This window comes from Ambystoma mexicanum, chromosome 10 (genome assembly GCF_040938575.1).
Source record: "Ambystoma mexicanum isolate Mex_15411 chromosome 10, UKY_AmexF1_1, whole genome shotgun sequence".
Taxonomy (NCBI): domain Eukaryota; kingdom Metazoa; phylum Chordata; class Amphibia; order Caudata; family Ambystomatidae; genus Ambystoma; species Ambystoma mexicanum.
Genome location: NC_090932.1, coordinates 729,192,890 through 729,209,401, shown reverse-complemented (window position 1 = coordinate 729,209,401; position 16,512 = coordinate 729,192,890). Strand labels below are relative to the sequence as shown.

The 16,512-nt window shown below is 45.1% G+C and overlaps 1 protein-coding gene across 1 annotated transcript in view; it reads right to left on the bottom strand.

The window, feature by feature from the left end:
• Positions 1-12,903: 12,903 nt before the first annotated feature.
• The window catches only part of CP (ceruloplasmin), a 536,222-nt gene continuing 532,613 nt past the window's right edge, over positions 12,904-16,512 (bottom strand). Inside the window, exon 19 of the mRNA XM_069618363.1 lies at positions 12,904-13,364. Within this exon, the coding sequence (XP_069474464.1) occupies positions 13,318-13,364 (47 nt within the window). The 3' untranslated portion in view covers positions 12,904-13,317. The remainder of the gene's footprint in view (positions 13,365-16,512) is intronic.

Sequence of the window (16,512 nt, the reverse complement as noted above, 5' to 3'; positions counted from 1 at the left end):
CTATGTGAGACTCCATGTGTTATGCCTATACCGCATTGAGTGTACGAGAGATGATATGCACTCAGACAACGGTATCAAATGTGCCCTTCTACTGAAAGTGTGGAAGGATGTCAGAATGCACCATTGGATATTATGGACGGCTGAGTGAAACCTGACGTGGGCAGAGTGATGTCATAAAGAAGCTATACGAAGCTATACTGAAACGATATGAAAATACTTAAGAGTGACGATGTAACTGAAGCAATAAGAGAAACATGTATGAAATGATAAAGTAATCATGAATGCAAAAGAAGATAAAGTAACAATAAGTGTGAATACACAGTAACGCAAGGTAGAAAAGATACATAGAAGCTTGCTATAGAAGAATATATAACGTGGCAAGGGCAGCCATAGTTGGAAAATGGATGCCGGCTTGTGTAAATATTAAATTCAACTACATCAGAAACAGATCAATGTTGCAGAGTCAGGAGATGCAGGAAGAACAGCTTTGTGTGCAAAACCAAGAGGAATCTATGTATTCAGATCCTTGAAGTGAGAGGGCAAGTTTGACACAGCGCCAAGTCCTGAGGGGTGGGCGTTGAGATTACATGATTGTGATGGTGGTTGCTTAAAATAGATGATGGATATTAACCGCGATATTTGGTTCTGTTTGTAGAGAACAACACCTGACTTTAAATCACACGTTCAAGATGTAGCTTTGTTTAGGCTACTAAGTAACTGTGTGGCCCGGTGTGGGCATACAAGTAAGGAGAAACTGGACCCTGTTATGGGTAGAGGAATAGCACAGTGTGGGCGATAAATTGTGTTGAGTCTACATTGGCATTCTTTACCCCTAGTCATCTCCTGGTGGGATGGTGGAATGCATGTTTTGCATGGACATTGGTAGGAGCACAGGGGGACAAATCCATAGAGAGTTGGGATGGTCCACCAGTGGATACATGGATGGTGGCAGGAGCAGGGGTGATTGTATCTCCCGTGGACTGTGTCCCGAGCAGGAGCACAGAGCAAAATATATACTATATACTATATATACTATGAACACCATTAGTCCCATAAGGGGACCTGCCATGACTTACTTGGCTGACTGTATTTGGTTTCATTGCAGACTAACCAACAAGTCCCGATGGGGGTGGTGAGAGAATACTGTGGGTCGTATGAATATTGTACCCCTGACCCTGAAAGGTGTCGTGTCCTGAGGAAGGCTGGGTCGTGAGAAGCTTTATAGACCCATATGGCTGAAACTAAAGTTGCCATTTGTTTAATGGATCATGTTTATAACAACAAAATGTTGTAGTAAATGAATTGTGTAAAGAAATATGCTGTATTGTAATATAATGAAAATCACATAGAGATCACAAACTGTAGAGTGTGCACGTGAAACAGAATATTGGCACACGAGTTCAGCTATATCGGTGGTGGGTGATAACCCATAGCATCACCTCTTTGTCCATCATTCCACTGGTTGTGGATTTGATATATTAGGTTTTATGTGTATAGGGTTAGAGTGTTGGAGATGTGATTTATGTGTTGAGATTGTGTATCTCAGTTTTGCTTTGGGTTAGATGGACAGAAAAGCTAGCAGGGCATCCCTGTCCCATAATTTAGGCCACTTGAGAACATAAATATCTTTTTTCGTAGGATTGTATGCAATGATGTCAGACAGAAAAGTAAGCTGATACATTTAGTCGGTTACATTAATGAGCTTCCTAGAGAACATCCTCTGACCTTGGGAGCATGGCTTTAGTAGCAGGTGCAATTTCGCTTGGCCTGCCTTATGTGACCCCTTATTATTTTTCTCAGGTGAATTTGACTTGCATTCATGGTTGACATGTCACGCATCACTTGGAATACCCGAATCCCAGGAAGAGCCTAACCTCACAGCTGCATAGTCCTCTTGCGTAGTTATTTATTTCCCCAGGTACATTGAACTTTTATGCAATTATTTGCTTCCCCAGTTGTCTTAACCCCTTCAGTGGGGTCACTAGCACGCATGTGACTCCTTATTCATCTTCTCAGGCAAATTTGACTTACCTTCATGGCTGACGTTTCACGCATCACTTGGGGCAGATCCAACCACCCGCCATACACACGAGCGACCCAGGCACTGTCATCCCAGTCCATCCCAGACTCCAATCTGCTGTCAAAGTTGATCAGGTCTGTAGGGTACGCTCTGCACACAGGTCAACAGCAGCTCACCCCACTGCCCTCTTCCGTACCAGAACTTTGATATACAAAACCGCTGCCCCAATGTGATGTGCACTCTGTAGTGCCTCTTGCTTACCCACAATGCCAGGAAGTTTCTCTTCCCCCATGCTAGGGGATGCCACGCAAGACAGAAAGGTAGCATGGGTGATTGACCACTCGTTCCCAGTGAGAGCGGCGGAGTGGTCCAACATCAGGAGGAGTGGAAGAGACAGGGCCTTGAGCAATACAGACATCCTCTGGTTTGGTAAGAAAGGAATGAGATGGGAGGAGCTGGAGGAGACAGTGGCGGCATTATTGGAGGAGATGGCCCCTCCCGACATATTGATTATCTACCTGGGAGGGAATGACCTGCCCCAATTGGGTAGAGGTGTCCTGGTGCGTGAAATGTGCCACACTATGTGGGCTTTGAGCAAGGCCTTGGGGGCTTGCACACCGATGTGGTCCGAAATTATTCCTAGGTTAATATGGATTGAGGCCAAGTCAAACGCAGCTGTTGAAAAGTCCAGAAAAAAGCTGAATGTGGCACTGTACACATTTTGCAAGGGGGCTAGCTTCTTAACAACCAGGCAAAGGCTCATAAATCTAGGGGTGCCCACATACTATGAAGAGGATGGAGTACACCTGTTGGATATGGGCTGGTACCTTTTTTTGCTGAACTCGGAGGATGCCCTGAGAAGGCAAAGGTGTGAATAGAAGGCCAGTTTTCTGCAGGTTTTGGGGGTTGCAAAAGGGCGGAAACCCCTTTTTGCTGTGGCAGTAACTCGGGCGATCGAGCAGTGCCTAAACAAACCTCCTCCCCGTGAGCTTAACACGGATGAGGACCACATGGTATAAAGAGGACGGGCAAGCCTCCCCCCATGGTCGTCAACCTCCAGCTTGGGCTGGTGGAAAAAGAAAAGTATAACGGCACTCCCTGCAGGCCAGCAGCGGCGGCTGGCAATGTGTTTTGCCCAGACTGAGAGGCTCTGGGAGGTTCGGGGAGTGCTGGCATAAGTATGCTGGAAAGGAATAGATAATTAAAAGACAGCTGCCTGGAAATAAATAAAGGAACAGAGAAAGGTGTAAAGGGGGTGCAAAGGAATGTGTAAACAAAAGGGTGCTGCCGATCGTCTGGGGTTGTAATAATGTATTGAAGATGTTATTGTTTGGTTTGCAGTGACAGTGTGAAATGTGTGATTATTAAATGCGGCCTTGTTATGCCACAAATGTGAGAAGTTGGTCTGGATGGGGGCGAGCAGTACCTGACTGGCCATGTTAAGGGCAATCGATAACCACCCCCATTTTCTTTCAAATGCAAACGAGTGACCTGCAGCTTCTCCCTAACCTGCCCCCCTTTCGGAGTGGACACACAAGGAGGCACAGACGAAGGCCGGTCCAGGCCCCCGTTGCCAGAGGGAGGACAGCACCATGCACGGCGAACACCGTAAACAAATGGGCTGAATAGCATGGACAAACCCAGCCTAATATGCTTGGCTTGGCCTCCCCATGTGGCACAAACCACCACACACAACAGGGAGCGGGTGATACGCACAAAGAGCTCGATGGGCCAAATCACAGCAGGCACCGGGACCCCTTCCCTGCCCCTACACCCCTTAATTACCTCTTGGACTGCTCCCTCAAGACCACCCCAATGCAGGATGCCCTCCACATTGTCAGACTGGAGCATGCGAATGAGAGTCCCCAACCCCTGACAAACGAGAAACACCCATTGTCCCCTCCAACTTCCATGAATGCACACCCAACCTCAGGACTCCCCAAGCAGCTCCCACAAAACCCGGCGAGCAATCCTCCCCACCCTCGTCTCTGCCACATCAGACCCCCCACAAACCCCACTCTCAGGCTGTGCCAGCCACGCGCCCCATCCATCATAGGGGAAGGAGAACCACAACGGTTTTAAAGGGCACACTGTAATGCAGGAATACACACACGGATAAACGGAGTGCCGGACCTGCAGCAGTGACACACACGGGTTACAAAGAAGCAGTGGGCGGGGCGATACTTACAACATACTCACCGACATCATAATACAGGAACAATTGACTTCAGCGCCACATCAAACCCACGAAAGAGGATCCGTTTCTCCTGTGCAAGATTGTGAAACCCTTCCTAGCCCTACCCTTTCCGGGTTTCCTACCCCTCGACCCCCACATTCCGTTCCTGCCCCGAGGCTCCACCTCTTCCTCCCCCCTACTACTTTGCTATAGTCCCTGGGCTTCATCCGTTAGCATGAGCCTATGACCCCCAGGAGCGTCTACCGACATATATGTAACCTATTTATATCACAGCGCAAACCTAACTGCAATTGCCAACCTGGGTGAAGTGTTCCAGTGGACACAGCCAATAAGAAACGTGGATTCCGTGCATGATGTGGGCACTAGCAGCCTGTATATGCTAGTAATCCGCCTGCATGCCTGGCTGGGCCAAGGGGACAGTCCTCCGTGGGGCACCTTCCGGTAGCTGTGTTGCACTGGCCTGCCCCTTCCCCACCTGCTACCCATCATGACCTGCGGGTGTCTTTGCGCGACACCTCGCCAGCTGCAAAACCTCCGCAAGGTTCCCTGGCGGCAAATGGCTACGCGGACACGCACTTCTTCTCTCCTGTGATGTCCTGCCTACTGCACTCCAGACAGCACCTGCGCACACTCCAAGGCTCTGGGACGCAGCCGCATCGGGGAAAATCCTTCCCCGTCACCTTGGACTCCCACCACCCCCATCAGTTGTGCTAATAGCCTGGGCATCCTTGCGGGCTGTGTGCCTAGGCCTTCATTATTCAGGGCCAAAAGCCCTAACTCTGCTCAAGATGTTACATCGAGCTTTCAGGACACTAATACTTGAGAATACCATCCCTGAGGCCTCTAAGCAGAGGTGCCACAAAGAGGTGGCCAAGGTGGGCCAACGGCCGCCCTTATAAAAACGCCACCCCCACACTGGCCCACCTGCCTCTTAGAGTCAATACATGCCGGCCACCCCATGATTTCCAGAGACCTCATCAGACCACCCCTTTGAAAAATGCCTAGGGGGGCCACTGGCACGTTCTGAATGGGGATTCTTAACACAATCCTGACATTGCCTGACAGTATGCGCTCAGAATCCTCCTGCTTGCATGCCTGGCTGGGCCCCGGCTGGGCCCCGGGCTGGGCCCCGGGCTGGGCCTCATGGAAGATCCCCGTACATTTTCTTCCTGCAGCTGCGGCCTTCTGGCCCACTCCTTCCCAGCCTTGTAACTTTTTTTGGCCTGTGGGTGTCTATGGCGCAAACCCTAGTCAAACCCCAGTCTAATCCCTTTTCACTGAGCTGCAAATGGGCCCACCAGCACTCCCTCCTTCGTGCCTGCCATGCCGAGCCTACACAGCCACATGTGGGTCGCTCTCGCGGTTGTATGTGAAAATGTCACCTGGGAAAAAGTCGCCATCTAGGCAATTATCTTTTCCCCCCTGGATCCATAAAAGATTTGCCCCACATATTCGAGGACATGCATTATTTACTATTATATTCTCTAGAATATTTGGGGAAAGTGCTTGATCTTCTTGAGAGTGCAAATTTGGGGAAATGTTGCCCCAGGCAACCCTTTCCCAGGTGACATTATCGCTGGATATTGCTCTCACCAGCATCTCTGTGCCCTCAGGAGTACTGGGATGCTGCTCCTTCAGGGAAACCCCTTTCCACTTCACCTTGTATTCCTGCCTCTTGCCCTAAGGGGTGCTAACAGCATAGCTCCCTGGAGTGGGTGGCATTGCCGGCAATACCTTAGAGTGACGTCACTTGCAGGCTGTTAGGGTAAAGGAGCAGTGCTGCACTTTGCAGAGAACATTTATTGAAGCAGCAGCTGCACTATGGAGTGCTCGGACCACTTGGTCCCAGAAACAATGATGTTATGGGGCGTGTCGTGTCACGTGGATGATTTGGATTCACATTTCTATTGCATTATTCATCATATTTTCTATAACATAGTGTCAACTGAAACAGCATGTTACTTACTTTCACTCAGTGGGCCCTGTCCCTGGATCCCTTTTTAAGGTTGGTTTATTAGTCATAGGGTACATGTAGAGGCAAGAGAAAAACATTAATGTATGTAGAATATGTATTATGCTCTTGGAAGTGCAGCAAACCTGCAGCAGAGGAGATGTTTGGCCTAGAACTAACGTCATCCTTAGCCAGTATAGTTGATGGAGCGGGATCATGGGAGTCAAAGCATCCAGAGAGCTTTGGTTGGTCTATCCGACAACAAATATAAATAGGTCGATAGTGTGCCTAGCGTAACTAATTTGTACTGAGAATCTAAAAAGGCCTTCAAAGTGATCTTCTACCCCCTATCGAAGTCCCATGGACTCCCTCATTGGGAGAAAGATGGAGTGTATCGATTCCACCTTATATACAGATGTAAAGATAAAAAGACAAGTGCCTTCAATGAACTGGAGAAGAGGAACACACAACGAATTGTTTGAGCTTTTAGCAGGGCCATTCTACATCCACTTACATTTGTTGTAACATATGTGATATTTTTATGATTTCTCTCTCCTGCTATGGTGACTTTTCCAAATGCAGCAGTGTTAGACACTTTACCGCCCCACTCCCCGCTTGCTGGTGGATTTGGCACCCTTCCATGACCACATAGGGACTGGTTAAGGCAAAATAATAAGAACAGAAACTAGCTGTTCTTTAACTGCAGAAAGCCCGTGTTTCTCGGAATTTAGGGAGAGGCAGGGTAACTTCTGGACATCTCCCAGACAATGGGCAATTGCTCCCAATTCTTTGAGGGGTGTAATACAGCCTATACATAGCTAAGTATTGAGTCTTCCTGGTCTTCCCTGATCTCTTCACACTATGTGTCATGAGAAATCAGATGGGAGATTGCATCTTCTATCTAAGTATTCTCCAAAACGGAGTGATTTGAAGATCTTGACTCAAATGCATTAAGTGCATTGCCTGAGTCCCAGCCGCGTGCTATTGGCACTTGAAGCCAATGGAAGAGTATCAAGGCAAATTGCTCAATTCAATCGGACTGGCCACCCTGGCCTTTAATCTTGCACTTGTAGAGAATTGCAGTGATAAAATCGTGGCAAAAATGTCGCCTGTACAAAAAACCGCGCAAAAATGCTGTGGTTTGACCGGTTAAAGGTGTACCCCCATTACACCATTTAAGGGGAGCGGGGGATGAGGGGGTTTTTCCCCGCTCCCCTTAAATGGTATACTGGGTACGGGGGTTGCAGGGGTGTCCCCGCATCCTTTACATGGATTGCGGTGGCAAAACCACAGCCTTTTTGCCACCATATTTTGTGTCCACGGCCATTTTTGCAGCGATTTTAACACATGGAACCCTTGTAGCTTGTTACCCATGGGCTTTCACCACTCTGCAATTTTGCTGCGGATTACAGGCAATTGGGTGTCAGCAAAGATGGGGTATGATTGCTCAGAGGTGCGACAACATATTTACCATTTAATGCACAGGGATAAAAAGTGATTTGCCCAGAATCACAATTTTTAGTTCAGGCGTTAAAGTCCCTGCTGCATGTTCTTGGGTATATTTTTTTAATTCTAATTGATGCTCTAGATGAGGGCACATGTGACCTTCTATAGGCTAATGTCCGTAATGACCAGATGCATGTTTGTGGAGGCAGGTCAGCCATTCTTCAAATTGAATTGCAATGTTCTGTAATGCATTGTGTTGCACAAGCAATTGGGCGGGAGTGGGTGAGGAGGAAGTAGCTTGCTTGACGTTGGGAACAGTCTTTCTAATCTATTTTTGACTCTTAGAACATGTTTTTGCTGTTGCTAGGAGGTCTACTGCCAGGGAGAGAGTCTCATTTAAGACAAGTGCCTATAGACGCATTGCTGCCAAGTTTCCCAGTTCCATGCAGAATCTTTGAGCCAGTCCTGAGCTACAAGTTCCAGCATTCAATTAGAAGCAAAAAGCAGGACTGGCTCCAGGTGTCACACATAGAACTGGGAAACTTGGAAGTGAGGTAGATGTGCATGTTAACAGCCTCAAATAGATTGTCAACAACACTTTAAACTACAGAACAGACTTATCTAGTGAGTCTGCAAGTTTTTCTTTCAATACCTTGTATTGATTTTTTTTATAACAGAATGAAGGTGACAGCAATTATTTTATTTTGTTATTTTGTTATTTATATCATTATAATGCACTGAAAACCCGCAGGCATCAGAGCACACATGAAAACTAAAGACAGAAACACAAAGCACGAGACAGCATGAAAGAATGAAAAAGAACATGGCGATCACATTTATTCAAACAGAAGAGTCATCAGGCGTTTATGAAACTGGAGTAGATTATATTCCTGACGTAGGGTCAGAGGCAGGATATTCCATGCTTTCGGGGGCCAGGGTGACAAAGGATATTCCATTGTCCAGAACATGCCTGGTTTTAGGGCACACAAGCAGCCTTACCTGTGGATATTAAAATTCTGTTTGGTTCATAATTAGTCAGTCTGTCTGCGAGATATATAGGTGCAGTACCATGAACACACTTATGGACCAAGAGGATTATCTTCAACTGCACACAAGCTGCTACAGGCAGGCAGTGCAGTTCCTTCCTTATTTCAGAGAAATTAGCGTTATGAGGTAGATTTTTAGCGATCTGGATTGCATTGTTTTGCATGTCTTGTGATTTCTGTATGCAGCTCTCACTCATGTCTTCCAACAGAGCATTACAAGAGTCACTTCTAGGGAGAATAACAGCTCGAGCAAGCGAGATACAATTTTGTTCTGATGGAAAAGGTCTTATCTATCTCAACAATTTAAGATGGTGTGAGTTCTTTAAGATGTAATTCACATGAGTTTCAGCGCCTCATGATTCTTCTACACAGACACCTAGAGTTTGACCTTATTGAGGAGAGGAATCACACATTTGTCAATTGTAAATCTAGAATAGTCTGTGGAGAGTTTTGACCTGGATTGATGGGAACCAAATATTGACAGGTCTGTGTGATTACTGTTGAGGCACATCCAGTTAGTCGACATCCATTGCTTAATAGTGCATCAAATGGATTGTAGATTATCCATATCTGAGTTATATGCCCCCCTTCAAGCTCAAACAGTAGCTGTGTATCATCAGGTAGTTCGTAAAAAGCACACCGAGTTAGCCAGAATGTCACAGAGTGGTTTAATATAGATGTTAGAGAGAACAGGTGACAAACTCACACCCTGGGGCACGCCGTACGTTACTGGAACGGAAGCGGACAAGACCTTGCCCCATTATATGGCAGACCTCCTGTTGCCCAAGAACGAATGAACCTAGCCGATGGCCTTCTCTGAGCAGTGACCCATGCTGAATAAGGTGGTTAAAAGTTGGTTGTGATTCAGGAGGTCGAAAGCTGCTGAAAGAACCAGCAAAACCAATAGACCTGATCTCCCTCTTTGACTGTAAGTCAAGCAGTGCGCTCTCAGTTCCATGATGCGGACGGAAGCTGGACTCCTTAGAATGTAGAAGAGCAGCGTCTTCCGAATGTTTTAGAAATTGAATGCAGTCAATTCTGTCAATACCTTAAGTTGGAAGTGGGAGTTTGTAATAGGCCTGATATTTACAGGGTCCCTTTGACTGAGTCTTGGTTTCTTCACCAGAGGGGTCACTATGACTTCCTTGATGTCATCAGGCACACTATTATGTAAAAACGATGAGTTGAAAAATCTCATAAGAAATGGAGAGAATATTTCAATGTCATCCAAGATTAACTACAAAACACAAGGTGGGTGTAACATTCTAAGTGCGTCTTCCTTCTCTGTCACAGTGATCGGATTAAATGAACATTCAACGACCGGAAATGCTTCACCCAGGTCCGTAATCATTTCATCTGTGTATGAAACTGGCATGAAGGACTGATCCTTTTATTTTTCCCCTGCGCTGGTTATTTTATCCACAAAGGCCTGTTGAACTCTTGTGCACTCTGCGATGTATGGAAGAAATGGCTGGACCTGCCCTTTGGGCTTCTCCAGTGATCTCAACATTTCAAAGAGTTTTTTTGAATAATTCTCTGCCTTCGCTATTTGGGTATTAAGGAAGTTTTCTTTTTCTTTATTTGTGGCTAGCTTGTAGGTTTAAGCAACGCCCTTCCACAACATTTTGTTAGTTTCTGTCTTCGATTCATAACAGGACCTTTCAACCTGTCGTTTCACTTTTTTAAGAACATCCAAGTCCGGCAAATATCAGGTGTTATGACAGGGACCTTCCCCAGCGGTCTTCCATATCAAAGGGGCTAATCAATCTAATTGATCCGTCAGCATCTTGCGATAGGTGGTGGCCAGGATATCTGGGGGTCTGAGTCCATAGTGGCTTCCAGACTAGCCTCCATACATTGTGAAAGGTCAGTTTTTTTTAATCTTCTTAAAGTTCCTACTAAGGATCCTTTTGAATGGATTGATTTTTTTTATCTGGTTTACCTGGGACCTGAAAGAAAAATTCCACAAAAGAGTTGTCTGACTATACATATCACCTAATATTGCAAATAATGATGTCCAAATTATGAGATGCAACCCCGTCCAGTATCTTACCTTTGCAATGGGTGGCTTCTGTATTGTGGACTACAAATTCGACATTATTCAAATTTGACTCTAATGATAGACCTTCTGCGTCATTAGTATCTGCTCGCCATTGCTTTAAGTCGCCTAGTAAGATAGTTGAGCAATTAGGCTTATTTAGGGGACCCAAAATCTGGATAATGCATTCATTAATGGTAGGCATGTCCTCGGGAGAGCGATAAACCGGAATAAGGTTCATGCAGGCGTTGTAGTTTAGGGTAAGTTTAAGATGAACGATTTTGCAGCCGCTACAGATGCATCGCACCTCGAACAGGTTGAAATCCTTCTTAAGTAAGACAGCAACTCCCCTTCCATTACCTTGAGTTCGTTTCTGAGAAAAGAAAACATAACCCAAGGGCACGGCAAGGTCGATTGTGGGCCCATTAAAGTCCTTAAGCCATGTTTCCGAATGACATAATACGTCAATATCATTTTCAAGTATATAATCATGAATATCCAAGGCATGTTTGTTCATAGACCCTGTGTAGAAGGCAACTTTATGGTTTTATTCTCGAATATCTTTGTTAACAGTGGTATATCAGTGCTATGTCTGTGACCAGTAGAAACTAGCGTGATCCCACCAGCAGTTGAGTTATTTGTCTGCAGGGGCGCACAAAATGGCATATAAGCTACAGGACAAATGGGGCACAACTGAATCAGTAGGAGGACGAATGCCTTTCAGATCCGAGGGTTCACTCTTGTTAAGACCTTGAGAATAGCTCGGTGAGGAGTAAAGGTCACTTGAGTCCTAATAGGGTCTGTGTATTTGTTAGCATTGTTGAAGCCCGTTACCCCTAACAGGGGAATAGCAGCAACGGTTCCCTGATCCAGCGATGCAACCACATCCGTAAGATGTAAGGTAGCGGATAGAGGGTCAATCGTAACAAGCTGAATGTTTGTAATATGTGTGACAGCTTGACCAACAGAAACCAGTTCCCCAGGATCCACCGCAGTTCCCCATGATCCACCCCAACAATGAACCGAGAACTTTCTACAAAAACTGATGACATAATATTTTCTATACAGTGGATGCTCTTTTATTACAAAAAAAGAATACCCACCATTGTTAGAACAGGTACTCATGAAAATGGGTACCCTACATAAGTTGAAACATGTACGTTTACACCCAGCTGGCCTTTTAAAAGCCAACACCACGGGAATTGGCCACTTGCTTGACATTTTAGTGAGGCGTGTTTCATGCTGCTGTCCCTTGCACCATTTTGAGATGCGCCTTCATCAGCAAATAGAATACCTTTAGGAAGGATGCATTACTAGAACAGGAAGTTTACATAATATTATTATACACATTATATTAGCTGACTAGATTGAATGCTCACAATCCTGCATAAATAGGGATTACCCCAAACGGAAAGATTAGTCAGGAAAGTGTTCCAGAATCTTCTAGAGTGTGGTGTGTGTTGCATTATTTAGTAGCGTATTATGTTTAGTTTGTAGCATATTATCTGTTTTCATTCCTTGGCAATGAACACATTGAGTATTTACGGGATTTCTTACAGTGATTTCCGAGAAAGAAAACCCACCTGAAACACTTTCCTTTTTGTTCTAACTTATTGCACCTAGAAACTAAGGGAAATAGCGTATTTTATTTGGCTCTTTGTTTTGCTCGGTTTCTACAGATCACGTGAAATCATGCATTTCATGACAGGCCAAGTCATGCATCATATATACATATATTTTTTGTACTTAAGTGTTTTGCTGGCAGCTAGTGTGTGGGCTTCGGACAGCTTCACAGAGCTGTGTCTGTCCAGGCCTGTCCACCCCCCCCCCCCCGTTCTTGAGTAATCTAGGCCCTGTGCCCACACAGATCGCATATTGGGCCTCTTTCCTCAGGGGGGTGGGGCAATGAGGGCTTCTTTAGTAAGAGGTGTAGGTCCCTTGCAGAGGGGTGGGAACATGTCCTCGTGCTGGTGAGTAACTTCTTCCCTTCAATTGCCAGTGAAATGTAGTTGTTTTTAAGCCTAATTGAGTAGGGATTCACGGAAAAAGGAATATTAATCTTTGGAACCTCACGGAATTTCTATTCATTGAGGTTTTTGGTAAGTATTTGCACATGATTATAAGTTGAGCGCAACATTGTCCACAACGAAATTCATATTTTTAATCACAATACATATTTGGATGAGAAGAATACAGTCAGGAAGCTGAATGTGAACACATTTTATTCGTGTAACCATGGCTCATTAACGATGAATAGTAGCATTTGTTGTGGTCCACATTCTGCAAGGCACACAGATGATATCTCGTTCCCAGTTTCTGAGATGACGTCTCCTCAAAGGGCTATATTATTGTGTTTCCACCTTCATGTTTTCTGCAGATGTATATCTCCTGCTTGCATTTAGATTTCACGGTTTGTTTAATCACCATTCCTGAAAATGTTCTTCACGCCGGTCAGATGTGTAACCAATAGCACACGCGTGTTCCACGTCTGTTTGCATCATTTCTCAACATCGATCTGTTTCAAATTCGGACACTTGGAGAATTTCATAACCGAACAGGAAAAGTCTTAACAATACTGTGCAGTCTTCTCTTGTTGAAGTTCATTTTTTATCTTCATTGTTAATTTGATAGGCGTGTTATAATCCTTCGAAAAAGAGATGGCTTTTCTGCACAGAAAAACAAAAAGATGCTTTTAGTACATTAAAGTATAGAAAAACAAAAAGATGCGTTTAGTACATTAAAGTTTACCTAATGCCACTGCAGTACTTTGTCACTTTCTGTATTTCTTTAGTTGCTTGTATTCTTTATTCCTGTTCTGACAGTTGTATGTACTTCTTACTCAACTTCTAAGAGAATTGAGCGCAAGGTTTCCATTTAAGGTATCCTTTCAGCGATTCGGGATGCTTTGGATGCAGTCTATATTCACTCTTATAGACCTCGTTCCAAACCTTCTCACCTGAACAGCAGCCTGACAAGCAGTATAGAAACAATTGCAATCAGCTGTGCAAAGTTAGACAATCGCATGTGTAGGTTATTTCCCCAAACTAGCAATAACACACACATGTGTGAAGCTTACTGTTACTGGTTTTATGTAAAAAAAAAAAAAAATTTAAATTACAAGTTACCTACGTGCACTTCTTTGTTTCCCCTGTAATAAAGACGCTTTCCTTTTTAGTTGTATGACCCTATGGGACTCATTACAAGTTTCCTGCGATGCCGCTGGTAATTCCGGCAGCATACCGGTAAACTGCATACCGGGAAACTGACCCTACCATCTCTGCCACTTGATATCACAGTATTACCGGGATATTACGGGCGGCAGAGATGGCGGTAAGTTCCCATTCATGGGAGCCCCAATAGACTCCATGGGATGGGATTGCCAGAATGACTGGCACCGGTAGAACCGGTGCTGGTGATTCTGGCATTTCTTTGCTTTTAGAGGCCTGATATACCGGAAGGCCAGGCCTTTTATCTTTATGGTAGTATTTCTTTTATTTATTTATTGAATATTTATAAGGTGCTTTATACAGCAAAAGTATTTACAGGGGCCACAAGGCAAAAAAGGAGGGTATAGGGGATGTAAGAAGACCAATAAACGGTCCTACTAGGATTTTTGACATTCAAATTGTATACAATGGAAGCCTATGGGGTCTGCCTGCTGTATGCTAGTGCATAATACTGGCAGACCCTACAAGGATCTCCAGCACATGAAAATCGATGCCGGCGCAAATTCTGGAGCATTTGTATGACGGAATGGAAGCGGGACGGCACGGAACATCAGTTGTGTTCCGCCCCTCCTCTACGTCGTAAATAACGAATGAATATTGGGGGGAGGGTGTAATCAAAGAAACACGCGTAAAAGCCTTAACCCAAGGCTTTTACGCATTTGTCATACGTTACGCTCCCACGAACATGCCCTATTGTGTGATATTTGCATTCTGACTGATACCCAAGTTTTCCCTGTGCCAGAATGGGGCTCATTCTAGAAATGGCAAAAAATGTACAATTTTAGAGCAAGAGAAAGGAAGTCTGAGGGGAGACGAAGACAAGTGGTCTCCAAAGCAAGTTGAGGGAATTAAACTTTCAGTGTAGTTAAAAGGAATCACTAAAAAGATAGGCAAGTAATATGTATATATTGAGGTAGCTATAAAAAAACCTGTGTGATAATCGGGAAATCCCTTTGTTTTAAGGTATTTTATTTCTCCTTACGGAGGAGTACCCCCCTACTCTCCCACCCCTCTATTACTTCATCTTGATATTTCTTATCCCTTTACCCAGGTTTTCAATCTGTTCTTTGAGTCGACGTCATAAAAATGTTTTTGATAAAGGCAGTTTTTAGAAGATGTTTTGAAGAGATAATAGAATTTAAAGATGAGAAAGACTACAAAGTCAGTAGAACATTACGAAGGCAGTAGAAAATAAGAGTGTGTGCTTGTTCTAGGTGTACTTAGTTTCTTATTGGTTTTGTAGAGTGCTAACATGTCTGGTCGGCTGCCTCAGCGTGCTACACACATGATGGGCGAGAAGGGCGGAATGAACAGAGGGGAATTTAGTTTACTTTAAGGTCGCTTATCAACCGCAATTTACACATGGAAAGTGTACCCTGGTACTGAGCATTCTAGCACATGTGGTCATATAAAACAGTCTGGGTCACTCAAGTGATATTTATAGCAATGACGGTGAATCTGAATTGTTGAGGAAACAAAGTTTAGCATTTTTGTTGGATAGCTTCCTTTCCTTAAAGAGTCAGGCGATGTGTTCAAAATGAAAACATCCTGAAAAGAAAAAGATCTCTAACCTCTGTTATGCTGTGTATATCATGAGAGTAATCAAAAGATTATAACAACTTTATCAAAGCTGGTGAGCTAGACATGCTTTTTGAATTTATCTATCAAGAAACTAGTGCCACTAGGGACAAATGCATTGCGGACTCTGCACATGATTTAAATGTCATTCTCCCAGCTACTGGGAACCAACGTAGCTGCTTTAAGGCATATGACTTTTGAACATTCAATGTACGTTTAAGAAGGCTTCTTGTCAAGGAACATTGAATCCATTGGAGTCCTAATAGCCCTGCCTGACTCTTCGCCACTTTTATGGCACACAAGCAAAGATTTTCACCCCAGCAGCCCATGGGCCGATGTCAGAGGCCCTATAGCCACTGTTGGAATAATTCTGTGGCAATCGACCTAGCAGCTGAGGGGAATGACCCAGCGACCCCTCGGAATCCCACATTGTGGAGAGCCAAGATGGCCACCTAATTCAGTCACTTTTGGAGCCAGTGGCTCCAGACCCAGCTGTCGGGCTCCGAAACCTGAAGCGGCCTACCAGAGGTGGCGGGGGTTATTTTCGCTGGTGGCCGGCTTAGGAGAGGAAGAGGCAGGTGAGCGGGGAGCGGCGGGGGTTGTGCAAGACCTGACCTGTTATGTCTGGGCAAGGGGGTAGGCCTCCACCGTGGCTGGCCGAGGAGTTTGGAGGCATAGGAGGAGAGCGACTGGAGCGGAAGAGGGAGACTGTGTTTGGAGGCAGTCATTTTGGCAGTGGGTGACTTGAGTGCTCACTAAAGCAGTGGGCTGCTGCCTGGTTAGCCCAAGCTGCTCCTTCCACCCGCGGCCTACGACCTCATTATCAGTGTGGAGCAGTGGATCTGGCTGTGTCCTATGAGCCTCATGAGATAGCGAGCATGAGCGCCACGGGGAGGCTTCAACACGTTATTGGGCATTTGTAATATTCCCATGCAGTTTGTCCAAACTGAGAGGCGCATATATCATACAGGTATGATATGATATGGCATTTATAACGTGCCTATACACA